The following is a 12,954-nucleotide window of genomic DNA, read 5'->3' as shown; positions in this document are numbered from 1 at the left end:
AGCTGCTGGTCGCTGCTGCCGTCCACCAAGGGGGAAATCCTGTTTTGAACCAGGTAGCACCAGGGCTGGTTGCTGTTGGAAGAAAGTAGAATATTTCCTCTCCATCTGCTGTTGTTTTCCATCAAAGGGGAAAAAAATTAGAATTACATGAGAAGATACCAAAAGTCACAAAATTTTCCATTATTTTTACATTCTTTTTCTCTTGTCAAGGTAAAGTCTGATTTCAACATATGAGAAGTCTGAATATACTTTACATATTCAAGTATATAAAGTCTAAATCAAGTCCATCGACAGGAGGGGTTGTGCAGTGGTTTCACTTTTATTTTCTACACACCTATACTCTGAGGATTATTGAGGAACGAGGATTTATATTTACAAGAATTCATATTATTTTTTAAAAAGCATTATTACAAAGACAAATAATGGGTATTCAAGTGGTGAGATTTCTAATTTGTTCTTGATTTAAATCAGAGTGGCTCCCCAATTTGACTTATCGTCAGATTCACCTGGGGAGCTTTAAAAATACAGGTGCTCAGCTGGGCACAGGTGGCTCAGGTTGGCCTGTAATCCCAGTGCTTTGGGAGGCTGCGGCAGGTGGATTGTCTGAACTCAGGAGTTCGAGACCAGCCCGGGCAACATAGTAAACCTCTGTCTCTACAAGAACAATTAAAAAAAAAAAAAAAACCCTGCAAAAATTAGCTGGGTTTGGTGGCCCATGCCTGTAATCCCAGCTGCCTGGGAGGATGAGGCAGAAGAATCACTTGAGCCTGGGAGATGGAGGTTGCAGTGAGCTGAAATCGAGTGACTTCACTGCAGCCTAGTTACACAGTGAAACCCTTTCTCACAAAAACAAAACACGCCAAAACAAGAAGAACCCTTAAGCCTATTTTCCACTTAAAATTTGGGTTTAATTAAAAATTTTGTTTTAATTTAAAAATAGAAATACAGGTGCTCAGGCCCTACCCAGAGAGATTCTGATTCACGTCTGGATGGGGCCCAATAACCTACTTTTAAGAGACTTCTCAAGTGACTCAAATGAGCAGCAGATTTTGAGACCTATGGTATAACTTACTAAGGTGGTTCTTTAAAACCATTTTCTCCAGTATTGACAGCAGAGGGGTTCCCATAAAACCTCAAAAGATTTTAAAGTGATTAATCAAATCAGCCACACAGGGTCAGTCTTTCTCTACAGGAGCACAGCTGACAGTGGCTCTTCCTGACAAAGTAGGAACCAAGTTGACAAGACCCACCAGGTGCTGATATAGGCTTCCCAGTAAGTGGTAAGAACCACTGGCCCTTTGCCTTTTGCACAGGCAGCTGAGGAATGATTTCTTAGCTGGAGAACACAGGATGGTACATTAGTCTTTTCCACAAATTTTCGCTGCCAGACTTGTGTCAAAATAAGTCCTGGGACGAAACCTAGTTTGAAGGTGCCCATCACACTGATGAGGCTTTAAGCACTGGCCAGAGTGGCTCCCCCAGGAGAGAGGAGCACAGGCTCTACTCCTCAGGACCCTTAGAGCCGCCTGTCCAAGGGAGGGCGTCTTCAGTTCAGTTGGCTAGACAAGCCACGAGTTGTTGGTTCATTTGTTAGGTTGAACAAGCACCAAATTTTGTCTTTAAAATAGTTACTATTCCTGCAGGTGCCCTGTTTTGAGACAGTGCAGTATATACCCATATCTAAATGCTGTTGTTTGCAACAGTTAAATTGAGAGTGATGAGTTCACTTAGAATATGGTCCGCTTTACACTGCCTCTGTTTGCACAATGGCCCTCAGTGAAGTGGGCCTCCGTTTCTATCTGTATGTGATGGTTGTGTGCATGGCCTGGGTTTCTGGCTCACCAACAGTCTCAACGAAAAGGCGTCTACTCCTCCCAGCTCCTATAAATGACTTCCACAGGGAGAGCAAGGGAAACTTCTTTGGCTCTTATCTATGTAGTTAATTTGTCCAAGATCCGTGATGCAACTAGTAACTCCAGTTCCCACACACACACACACTGAGATGAAACAGCCCCTCGGTCGGCTTGAGGCTGTATGAAAGCTAAACTTTAGAGTTAGGTAAAATATCTATTAAAAACGCTGGCCAAAAATCAATTAAATGACAAATCTCGTTTAAGAAATGTGCACATATTGTCTGCTTTATGGTGTAAACTGCATTTGGTACAAAACAAATGTGCAAACAGATGGGCTTAATAACGAATGAGGGAGTGGGGTTGCTATCAGCCTTTGGGAGGCAGAGCCTGCCTCAGGAGGTGCCTCTGACGTCAGTGTTGCTACATTTAGCATCTCAGGAAAATACGTTTGGGTTTGTTTTTTGGAGGAACATGAAGGGATTTTCCCCATTTCTTCTGTAAATATCTGCTGGGCAAGAGATCTGGTAAAATGCCTCAAATAAGACTTTCAAAAGACTGGCAATATTTTTCAAAGGTCATGATCAAAAAGAACAATCTTTGTCTACATTCCTATCACATGTATCCATTGACCCACTGTCTATTTAACTCTCTCCACATGTAGATATGGTTAATTTCTTGTTTCTTTTACCACAGAGCTTCCAGAGGCAGCAGGACTGTCGTCAGAGTCTTTGCAAACCCTGGGAACTGCCAGACTCATTCTTGGTTGTGCTGCTCTTAAAGTCCCACCTCTCCTTCTGTTTAGACTGCTATAGGCATAAGCTGCTGTCTTCAGCCATGTATGCATGCACAGTGAACACTGATTTGGAATGCTTAGCCATCGTGGTGTCAGAAATGAGAGCTGGAATGTCTGAACAGTGTGGGCTGAAAGTAAAACCAACTGCCATTTTTCTAGCTGTTCATCTTGAATATAACCACAGCCTTTCAGCATTCCAGAAAGAAGGTGCCTTCTCTTTCCCTCCATCCTCTTTGGGCCATTGGATTGGTTAGGAAGGTGCCTCCACCCCTTCCCCTGGTGCCTTTGTAGGGTGACTTGGCTCCCAGCTTGCCCTCTGCCTCCTCCCTGACAGGAGCACGCCCTATGGCTGTCTTCCCAGCCCCTCTGCAGGCACATTCCCAGTGGGTGCCGAGAGCATTTGACTGAGCTTGCTCCTTTTTTCAGCCTTGGCCTTGGTCTGCGCCCCTGACCGGGCAGGCTGCACAATACGCCCTTAGCTTGTTCATTCTTTCCAGCTCCTGCTGGCTTTGCCCTTGTGGAACTGGCTCTTTCCTTGCTCAGCACGGAATCCAAATGCCTGATTTATGTCTGCTGGCTTGAAAAAGAACCGAGCACAGTGAAATTCTAGCATTGCCCTGATACTTTTGAGTGACATTCAAAGGCATATCGTGGGTGCTCAATAAATGCCGATAGAATGGATAGATGGATGGGGGAATCAAGCATAATCTCTTCTGGTTTTAAAATGATTTTCTACTTAGATTCTTGGCTTTGAGTCTCCAACATTTCAGATTCTTCTATTTTATGTAGTTAAACACGTAGGCAAACTCTTGACCCACTTTCGGTGCCCTATGGTCAGTTAGCATTTTTGCGGTAGTGCACAGTCTGTCTTCCAGTTTGCTAAAATTTATCTGTTCTTCAAGCCACCTGCAAGCTCAATTAATGTTTGGGTTTTGTTTGAGGGTGGGAAAGTTGGATAAACAAAGCAAATTGTAAATCCTGATTCAGCTCTCAGGCACGAGAAGTTTGTAACCATATTTTAAACAGGGCATTTTGATTAATTTTCTGGTTAATAGAGGTTTCAGATTGTAAGCATATTTACATCCCCTTCCATTTCAACCCATTCTTACAAATCTTCCTAAAATGTGTTCCTTTACTTAGTGGAAGCAGTTCCCTCCTAAGTGGAGTCTGCTGAACATAGTTTATTCTTTCTGTGACAGCTTGATATTGTTTCTTCCCCACAGTCAACATTATGCACAGGAGTTATTTTAAGGTACGGTAGGAAGGGTGTGGGAGTCGGGGAGGAATGTGTTCACTTTGGCTGGCTGTGGGCAGAGAGTAATGTGAGGTAGCACAGAAGTGGTCGCACGGGGCCAGATGGTGCATTAGATGCTGGCTTTGACATTCATTTAATAGGCAGTAGATGTTTTTGAGCAAAGGGAAGAGCTGTGCTTCAAGAAGTGGTGTTAGGGTTGACGGCAGAGGGAGGAGCCTGGAAAGGGCCTCTGACAACAGTCTACAGGCAGATGAGGTCCATGGGCAGGAGGGAGCTGGGGGTCATTTTGAGACAACAGGTTTGAGGAGACTTGGTGACTGCTTGGTGAGGGGATGAGACAGAGAGGAATCAGAGATGCTGGGGCTGGGGGACGGGGAAAATGATGATGATGAGCAATGAGGAGTTGGGCTGAAGGTGGTTTTGGAAACCATCTGGGTGTACAGAGATGATTGTTCAAGTCCTGCCTCTTCTCTTCACCAGTGTTTGACTTTGGGCTTACTTAATGAGTCTCCTGAAGCCTCAGTTCCAACATCTCCAAATAGGGGTAAAAATGTCTTTCATTGGCTTTAGGCCAATGTCTCTCCCATGGAAAATAGCATTCAACGGCTGCTGCCCATGCTGCCACCATTGGAACTCAACATAGACCATCCTGGTGAGCAGTGCCCTGTTCCTGGTTTTATTCCAGTTAAAGTAATTTCATTCACAGGCTTGTGGGGCCCATTCAGATTGAGTAACTTGCTTGCTCACTGGGGCACAACATCTGCGAAACTAATGACAATATCCCCCAGGCTCTAACTGGAAAGCTCTGTTGAGGTCAGTCTTCTTCCTCTAGGTGTATCTGTTTGTCTAAGCTCTGGTTGGCTGTAGCTGTTGCTAGGCTGATTCTGTTTTAAGTAAAATTAGAAAGTCGATATGAACTGGTTATACTAGACTGCCTTCTTTAGAAAAAAAAAAAGATCTCTCTTGATTCATCTTCATTTTGCTATTTCAAAACCACATAGTTATGATATGAATATGCAACATTGTGTTAAATTTAATAAAAATGCTATAAAAGTGGAGTGTTAATTTATAGATGATTCTCAGATATTGTCTAAGAATAAAGGAGAGAATCTGTGGCTCAAAGGAGAGCTGCATATTGATGAAATCGTTTCTGCTGTGGAATTGGTGCTCTCTCTAAATAGATGATTTTGGCCTTGGTTTAATTTTTACAGATCTTTATAGAATATTAAGTAATATTTTATAGACTTGAGATGGCTCGGGCTGTAGAACAGTAGATAATCTCTTCATGATCCCGCCCAGCGCAGACCTTGGTTCGGTTGGGAGGACCTTGGAGTGCACAGTTTGGGAGCAGAGGCCACCCATGGTGAGGAGAGGGGCCCTGGAAAGCTGTCTTGCTCAGCCTCCTTCAGGATTCCAGACGAGTCAAGACAAGCCCTTGCATGGAGATAAGAAAACACTACCTCTGCTGACCTCCTGTGAGTCGGCTTCTATTTTGGCCTCTTCCATGCTCCCTAGATCCATGTAGAATATATTTAAGAAAGGTGGGGAAAAAAAGAAAAGAAGAAGTACCATAGCCAACCCTGAAAAACAGGACAAAAACTGTAAGCAGAGATAGCAGTTGCTGGAAGTTTGGTGCTGCAGACGGTGCAATCTGCCATCCCATTTGTTGATCTCGCATGCCATGCTTCAGTTGGCACCACGGCTGCCAGGAACCACCCCCTCCTTTTCCATCTGAAGCAGGAAAAGCGGTATTATAACAGTGTTAACTCTTCCTGCCCTACAGCCTAGAGCTGCTTCTTCTGTACTGGAGGCTTAATAATCTTGGCCACATTAGGACCTACAGAGATGACAGAATGGGAGAATTTTAGAAGAGTAAGGGGCCTGAGGGAATTTTTAGAAAAAGAAAAGCAGCACTTAGTCTTCCCAGATTAGACTGCATGTGACAATGGGGAGAGGTCATTTGAATTTTGAAGAATGATGCCCACTGAGGAGATCTGTTTTTACCAGGGATCTGATCTAAATCCTGGCAAATCAACACTGACAGCGGGAGGTGGGACAGAGCTGGAGAAGCCTACTGAGCTGGACTAAGAGAAAAGCAAGATAGGTAGATGGAGGTGAAATGGCAAGGCCTAGGAAGAAAAAAAAAACAACAATCCAGCACCCTTAGAAGATGCCATGACATTTCAGGAGGTAAATCATTTAGTCCTGGTAACAATTTAGGGTGTAGAATGCAGCTATTAATTAAGTTACTTAAGCAATCACTTAAAATCACTCATAATGCATTTCCTGTCTTGTTTAACGTGCTTTTATGGAAATGAGAGAAGAGAGCCCAATTCCAGGAACATGGTGAAGTCCAAAACTTATTAACATCACTGTTATCAAGTGTACGAGGGAGACTGTGGTTTAGATTGTAAAAGATACTGTGAATAGCTTTGTTCAGATGAAAGAAGTGGAAGTTATCAGTGTCAGTGAATTAGTTAATTTGTATATGTAAATGCTTAGGACAATGCCTGGCACAGCATAAGTACTAATAAGTACTATGTGTTAGTTGCTGCTACTACTGTGCTGCTATTGGTATTAATTATTAGGATTTTCAGAACTAGAACTCATATAGTCTTTCAGCAGAAAACATGTATCAAAGTTTACACAAAAATTGTATTTATAGTCCTCAGCGTAGAAAATATCAGATGAAGTTCTTCTTTAAGATGCTTAATTCTTGGAAATACCCTCTGTCGTGGTTGGAAAACTGATTTTCTGCTTCTCTGTTGGGTCTGATCAGGGTGGAGGAGAAGCCACCAATTCAGAGCCCAGGGCAGGGCCTTTGCCACCAGCCGTTACTTGAAGTAACCCTCTATTTCATGTGAAGTGGGATTCAAGTATTATAATCAGATTGTGTGTGCTTGTTTTAGACTTAAGGCCCATAAATGTCAGCTTCTTTAGGGAACAGTCAGGTAATTGAAGAATGAGAAGATGCCCCCTGGCTGAGGAAGGAGATAGTTCCAGATACTCTCTCAAACCAATCCTCTTCAAACCGAAAACAGGCTGGGCACACTGGCTCACGCCTCTAATTCCAGCACTTTGGGAGGCCAAGGCGGATGGATCACTTGAGGTCAGGAGTTTGAGACCAGCCTAGCCAACATGGTGAAACCGCGTCTCTACTAAAAGTACAAAAATTAGCCAAGTTTGATGGTGCATGCCTGTAATCCCAGCTACTTGGGAGGCTGAGACAGGAGAATCACTTGAACGCAGGATGCGGAGGTTGCTGTGAGCTGAGATTGCACCACTACACTCCAGCAACAGGGCAACACTCTGTCTCAAAAAAAAAATCCCATTATTGGGTATATACCCAAAGGAATATAAACAAATCGTTCTACCATAAAGACACATGCACACATGTGTTCATTGTAGCACTATTCACAATAGCAAAGACACGGAATCAACGTAAATGTCTATCAGTGGTGGATTGGGTAAAGACCGTGTAGTACATATACATCATGGAATACCATGCAGCCATAAAAAAAGAATGAGATCATGTCCTTTGCAGAAACATGGATAGAGCAGGAGGCCATTATCCTTAGCAAACTAACGCAAGAACAGAAAACCAAATACCACAAGTTCTCACTTATAAGTGGGAGCTAAATGATAAGAACTCATGGACACAAAGAAGGGAAAAACAGACACTGGGGCCTACTTGAGGGTGGAGGGTGGGAGAAGGAAGAGGATCAGGAAAAATAACTATGGGGTAGTAAGCTTAGTACCTGGGCGATGAAATAATCTGCATACCACAGCCCCATGACTCAAGATTGCCCATGTAACAAACCTGCTCATGTACCCCTGAGCCTAAAAAGTTAAAAAAAAAAAAAGAGACTTTTCTGCTGCCCACCCAACCCCATGCTCCCCTCCACATCTCTCTGCATCTCACAGCTTCCAGGGTTGAACTCAAATTCTTCCGTGATAACTCTGCTGAACCTGACACTGTTCCCGGAGCATCCTCTTTTCGAAACTCTTGTAAGACTACTAGGCCTGCACCACCGAGTTTATTGCTATTAGTTAGCATTTTATTGCTAGGACATAAAAAGAGTTCACAGCAGTGCCCTAATCATTGGTCAATACAATTTGTGCTTTGCCTGTTGTATCTCATGTGATCTCACAGTACGAATTGTGTCTCCATTTTGCAAATAAGTTAATGGATGCACAGAGAGGCCAAGCACCTGTGTGAGCCCAGCCTGCCTGGCTCTGGACCTGGGACTCATAATCCGCTTCCGCATCTCGCTTCTTCGTTTGCCGTTTTAGTCTTTGCTGTTTCCCCACGTATGTTAGCTTTGTCTTCTCAGTAGGTGAGAAGCTCTTCAGAACACTGACTCTCAGACTTGGTTATGTGTGTGTATTCCTAGGCCCCTGGCATTAAGAACTTATCTGAGGACTAACATTCCATTTCCTGGGGTGGAGTCAGGAGCAGGGTCTCCTAACTGGATGACCACTGTGGTTGGTTGAATGCTGTGAGTTGAAATGTCTCCGAAAATGAACTCTCCTGGACCATCTCCAGTTTTTGCTGTAGCATTAGCCGCCGTCCTTAATGTTTGGCAAATGGTGTCCGGTTGTGCAAGCAGCAGCCTTGCTTCTCTGCAGTGAGTGTCAGGGAAAACTTTTGGTTCTTTTAGCAAGAACAAGCAGGAACAAGTTGGTATTGGCCGAGAAGGCCTAGGTAAATCCAAAAGTTGTACTTTGCTCCCAATCTTCCCCAATTTCCTGGCCACACCCGACACCCTGGCATCACACCTGGACATGTGCTCCTCGATGAAAATGTGCCCAGCCCTTGCCCCTTTGTCCCCTTTTCTTAAGGCTGCTGCTAATTACTGACCCGATCAACAAAGTCAGGTTTATGATTGTCCCTTCTGGTGACATATTTGCATTTTAAAAGGAGATAATTCTTTAACTGTTCTGCAAGAAGGCAAAGGAGGAGAAAAAGTACATGACACCCTGTATGGGAGGCAGATGTTAGTGTAGAAAGGACTCTAGAGTCTGGGTAACCCTAGAATCAAATCCTGACCTTACCCCTCACCAGCCATGTGACCTGGGCGGCTTCTCCAGGCCCTAGTTTCTTGTCTATAAAATGGCACAGTGCCTGGTACTGTATATATAGATATAGATATAATACCATCCAGGCCAGTTGTAGCCCTCCAATGAGTATTCATTTAAAATCTCCTCCTCCCAGGTCACCTTCGTTGACACCCATGGGGAAGGCTGATCTGGACTCATATCTGGACAATGTTGTCAAACTAAAAGCACAGTGATTTTTGTATCTTGTTTAATTTTAAAATGGTCTCAGCTTAGGGTTTGTAAAAACATTTTAAAATTGTAAAATATAACCTATATACAGAAAAGTGCATAAAACAGGTATGCACAATTCAGCAAGTAATTATAAAGGTGTCACTCATGTAACCACCACCCTGGGCAAGAATTGGTAGATACTGCCTTAAAGTAGTGTAGCTACGTAACGCGGCACTTCTCCACGCTGTGGAGGGGCAGTTTTGGCTGTCACATCTGGAGAGGTATTGTCATCTAGTGGGTGGAGGCCAGGGATGCTGCTAAATGCTCTACAATGCACAGGACACCTCCCCACAACAAAGAATTATCCAGTCCCAAGTGTCAATCCTGCCCAAACTCAAAAACACCATGCTTCAGCAGGAGATGAAATTTTAAGGAAAGATTTGGAATTTCAAGAAACCGGCTATTGTCAAAACTTAGATTTCCATGACACATTTTTAGTAATGCTGTCCCACTCAACTAATTGTTCTCTGAAGGAGAGAAAGAAAGGCGAGCCAGAATTTCAGATGAAGGATCTGAAGGTAAGAGGCGTTGCTGGTCGCATCAATCAGTTTGTAGTCTTTCATTGCTGCCAGGTGCTTATAATCTCCTCTGTCACTTTGCACTGCTCTTGGGAATCAAATACTGTACCAGTGAGTCGAAGCCAGATGTGTTCCATTTTACTATTAATGCAATTGTGAATAAATTAAATACTATCTTCTGCCCCACAATGCGTTCCAGCCCCCTTTGCACTTGTGACTCTGTCTTTTGTTTATTGCAGGATTTAGTCGTCCGTGTTGTTTTTATTCTTGGCAACCTGACGGCGAAAAATAACCAGGGTCGTGAACAATTTTCCAAAGAGAAAGGGAGCATCCAAACTCTGCTGTCATTATTCCAGACGTTCCATCAGCTGGATCTGCATTCCCAGAAGCCGGCGGGCCAACGAGGCGAGCAGCACAGGGCGCAGAGGCCGCCGTCAGAGGCAGAGGACGTGCTCATCAAGCTGACCCGCGTGCTGGCCAACATTGCCATCCACCCGGGCGTGGGCCCGGTACTGGCTGCCAACCCGGGGATAGTGGGCCTGCTCCTGACCACGCTGGGTGAGAACTGCGGCCCACTGGCTGCAGCAGGCACAACCAACTTTCCCGCAGCCCACAGACAGTTCTGTGTCTGGGGTGTGATAAGGATTTTATTGGCACAAGTGGCTCCCTATGCAAAAGTCTTAGCTGTATGAAGGAAATTCCCTCTTCTGTTCAGAACTGTCTTAAAAGTAATCCAGATTTTTAGAAAAGGAAAAGAAAACATAGTAATAGAGATTATTACTAAAACCCACCAAATTGTACACTTTAAAAGGGTGAATTTTATGCTTTGTGAATTACATTGCAATTTTTAAAAAAATTATACTTAGCAAATGGAGAAAACTTGGCCAAACTAACCACAAAGAGTTTAAAATTCCAAATATTTGAGTTTAAAATCCCACACCCCAAATATTGTGGGCAATCCACATAATTAAAATTAATTCCTTTTTTTTCCTCTTCAGGTTCTTACATTATTTGTAATTACAGTCCCCAGTCATTCAAGTCCTATTAATTCCCCTTGTATTAGTGCAGATTGCCATAACAAAATACCACAGATTGGGCAACTTTGTCAGAAATTTATTTCTCATGCTTCTGGAGGCAGAGAAATTCAAGAGTAAGGTGCCAGACAGTTCAGCTCCTGGTGAGGGCTCTTCCTCCTGGCCTGCAGACAGCCACCTACTCACTGTGTGCTCACATGGCTATTCCTTGATGCAAGCACTTGTGGAGTAGGCGACAGACTTTCTCTCCCCTCCCTCTTTTTATAAAGTCACCAATCCTATCACATTAGGACTGTACCTTTATGGGCTCTGTAACCTGCTATATCTCTTCAAAGCCCTATCTCCAAATACAAGCATATTGGGAGTAGGGCTTCAACATATGAATTTTGTTGGGCACACAATTCAGTCCATGGCAACCCCTACACTTTTTAGGCCTGTCATCTCCCACAGGCACTTCTGCCTGCTAGTGTGTAGGGAAATTAACTGCAACCCAAGGTAATCAATTTTGCCACTACTAGCTGGGTCTGCTGGCTCAGGCCTGTAATCCCAGCACTTTGAGAGGCTGAGGTGGGTGGATCACAAGGTCAGGAGTTTGAGACCAGCCTGGCCAACATGGTGAAACCCCCTTCTCTACTAGAATACAAAAATTAGCTGGGCATGGTGGTGTGCATGTATAATCCCAGCTACTCAGGAGGCTGAGGCAGAAGAATCGTTTGAAATCAGGAGGCAGAGGCCGCAGTGGGCTGAGATCGTGCCACTGCACTCCAGCCTAGGTGACACAGTGAGGCTCTGTCTCCAAAAAAAAGAAAATTAACTACTACTAACCATACTTGTGAAAAATGTTGTTGTTTTGGAAGGAAGCTTAATGCCTGACACAAATGATGTTTTGGAGGAGCAAACTGTGAACTCCCTGCTCCCCCTCGCCTCCACTATTCAACTCAAGAGCCATTTCCTGAGCTCTTTCTGGGTAATGAGTTCTGTGCTATGCATTCAGTTTTATTTATTCTGCTCCGACTGCCATAACAAAATCTCATAAACTGGGGAGCTTCAACAGACATGTATTTTCTCACAGTTCTGGAAACTGGAAGTCCGAGACCAAGATGCCAGCAGGGTCAGGGTCTGGTGTGGGCTCCCCTTCCTGGCCTGTGGTTGATTGCCCTCTCACTGGGTCCTCATGTGCTGACGAGAGCACATTCTGGGGTCCCTTCTACTTCTTGTAAGGGTACCAGCTCTACTGGATAAGGGCCCCACCCTTCTGACCTCGTTTAACCTTTATCACTTCCCCACAGGACCTAGCTCCAAATACAGTCACATTGAGGGGATAGGGCTTCTACATGTGCATTCTGGGGGACACCAACATTCAATTTAGAACAAGGTTTTAGAAATGGAGGCTGGCATGTGCTTTCAAGGAACTCAGTGTATATGGTAGAGGGACGTCGGGTGCACAGACAAGAACCACAGTTTCTGAGAAGGGCAGAAGCGAGGCACACACAGCTAAGGGACGGGTGGCAGAGCCCGGCTGTGGGCGTGTGAGTGACAAGGCCGTGCTTCACTATGGAGCTTTATGGTTGAAAACGCATTTTCATATCTGTTAGCTCACAACAATGTCAGGGCACGTTTTTGTTATTTTCATCATTTCACAGATGAGGAAACAGGCTCCGCGAGATATAGTGACTTTCACAGGTCACAAAGTGAGCAAGTGGCAAAGTCGCTGGGCCCCTGACCTGTGCTTCCCCGCACCCCACATCACATGTCACCCGTCTAGAGAAAGGACTCTTCAATTCTGACTGGGATCTGCACCATGACTTACCACTTCCGTGTAGATAACTCAGCAATCTCTGTGTTTCGGCTTGAACTCTTTGCCAAGCTGCTGACTGCACATTAAGCCGCATGGAAGAATATGCACATAACAGTGAGAGAAATTCAGTTTCTGTTCCAACCTCAAAATGTTCAGCATTTGCTCTGTAGCATGCCCGTGTCTGCTGAAGCTCCTCTCCCCTTCCTGAGATCCACTCACCACACTGAGCAGGGCTTCTCAGCCCAGGACCAGGGATGTGACTGCTGCAGAATCAGCTGTGGGACTCATTAAAATACCCTTTTTGGTTTCTGGCCCTTGCCCAGAAACTGCCTCTATAAAATGTCATTAAGTCTTGAAATCTGCCTTTTAATG

The 12,954-nt window shown here is 44.4% G+C and overlaps 1 protein-coding gene across 8 annotated transcripts in view; it reads left to right on the top strand.

Annotated features, from left to right (window-relative positions):
- The window catches only part of ARMC2 (armadillo repeat containing 2), a 127,704-nt gene that overhangs the window by 96,097 nt on the left and 18,653 nt on the right, over window positions 1-12,954 (top strand). For all 8 annotated transcript variants that reach the window (XM_003898341.5, XM_003898342.3, XM_021938030.2 and 5 more), the window contains one exon: window positions 9,990-10,308. In XM_003898341.5, coding sequence (XP_003898390.2) covers window positions 9,990-10,308 — 319 coding nt within the window. The remainder of the gene's footprint in view (window positions 1-9,989; window positions 10,309-12,954) is intronic.

The sequence above is a fragment of the Papio anubis genome, chromosome 6 (genome assembly GCF_008728515.1).
Source record: "Papio anubis isolate 15944 chromosome 6, Panubis1.0, whole genome shotgun sequence".
In the NCBI taxonomy this organism is placed as follows: Eukaryota; Metazoa; Chordata; class Mammalia; order Primates; family Cercopithecidae; genus Papio; species Papio anubis.
Note: the sequence above shows the minus strand (reverse complement) of the source record. Positions and strands in the feature narration are given on the sequence as shown.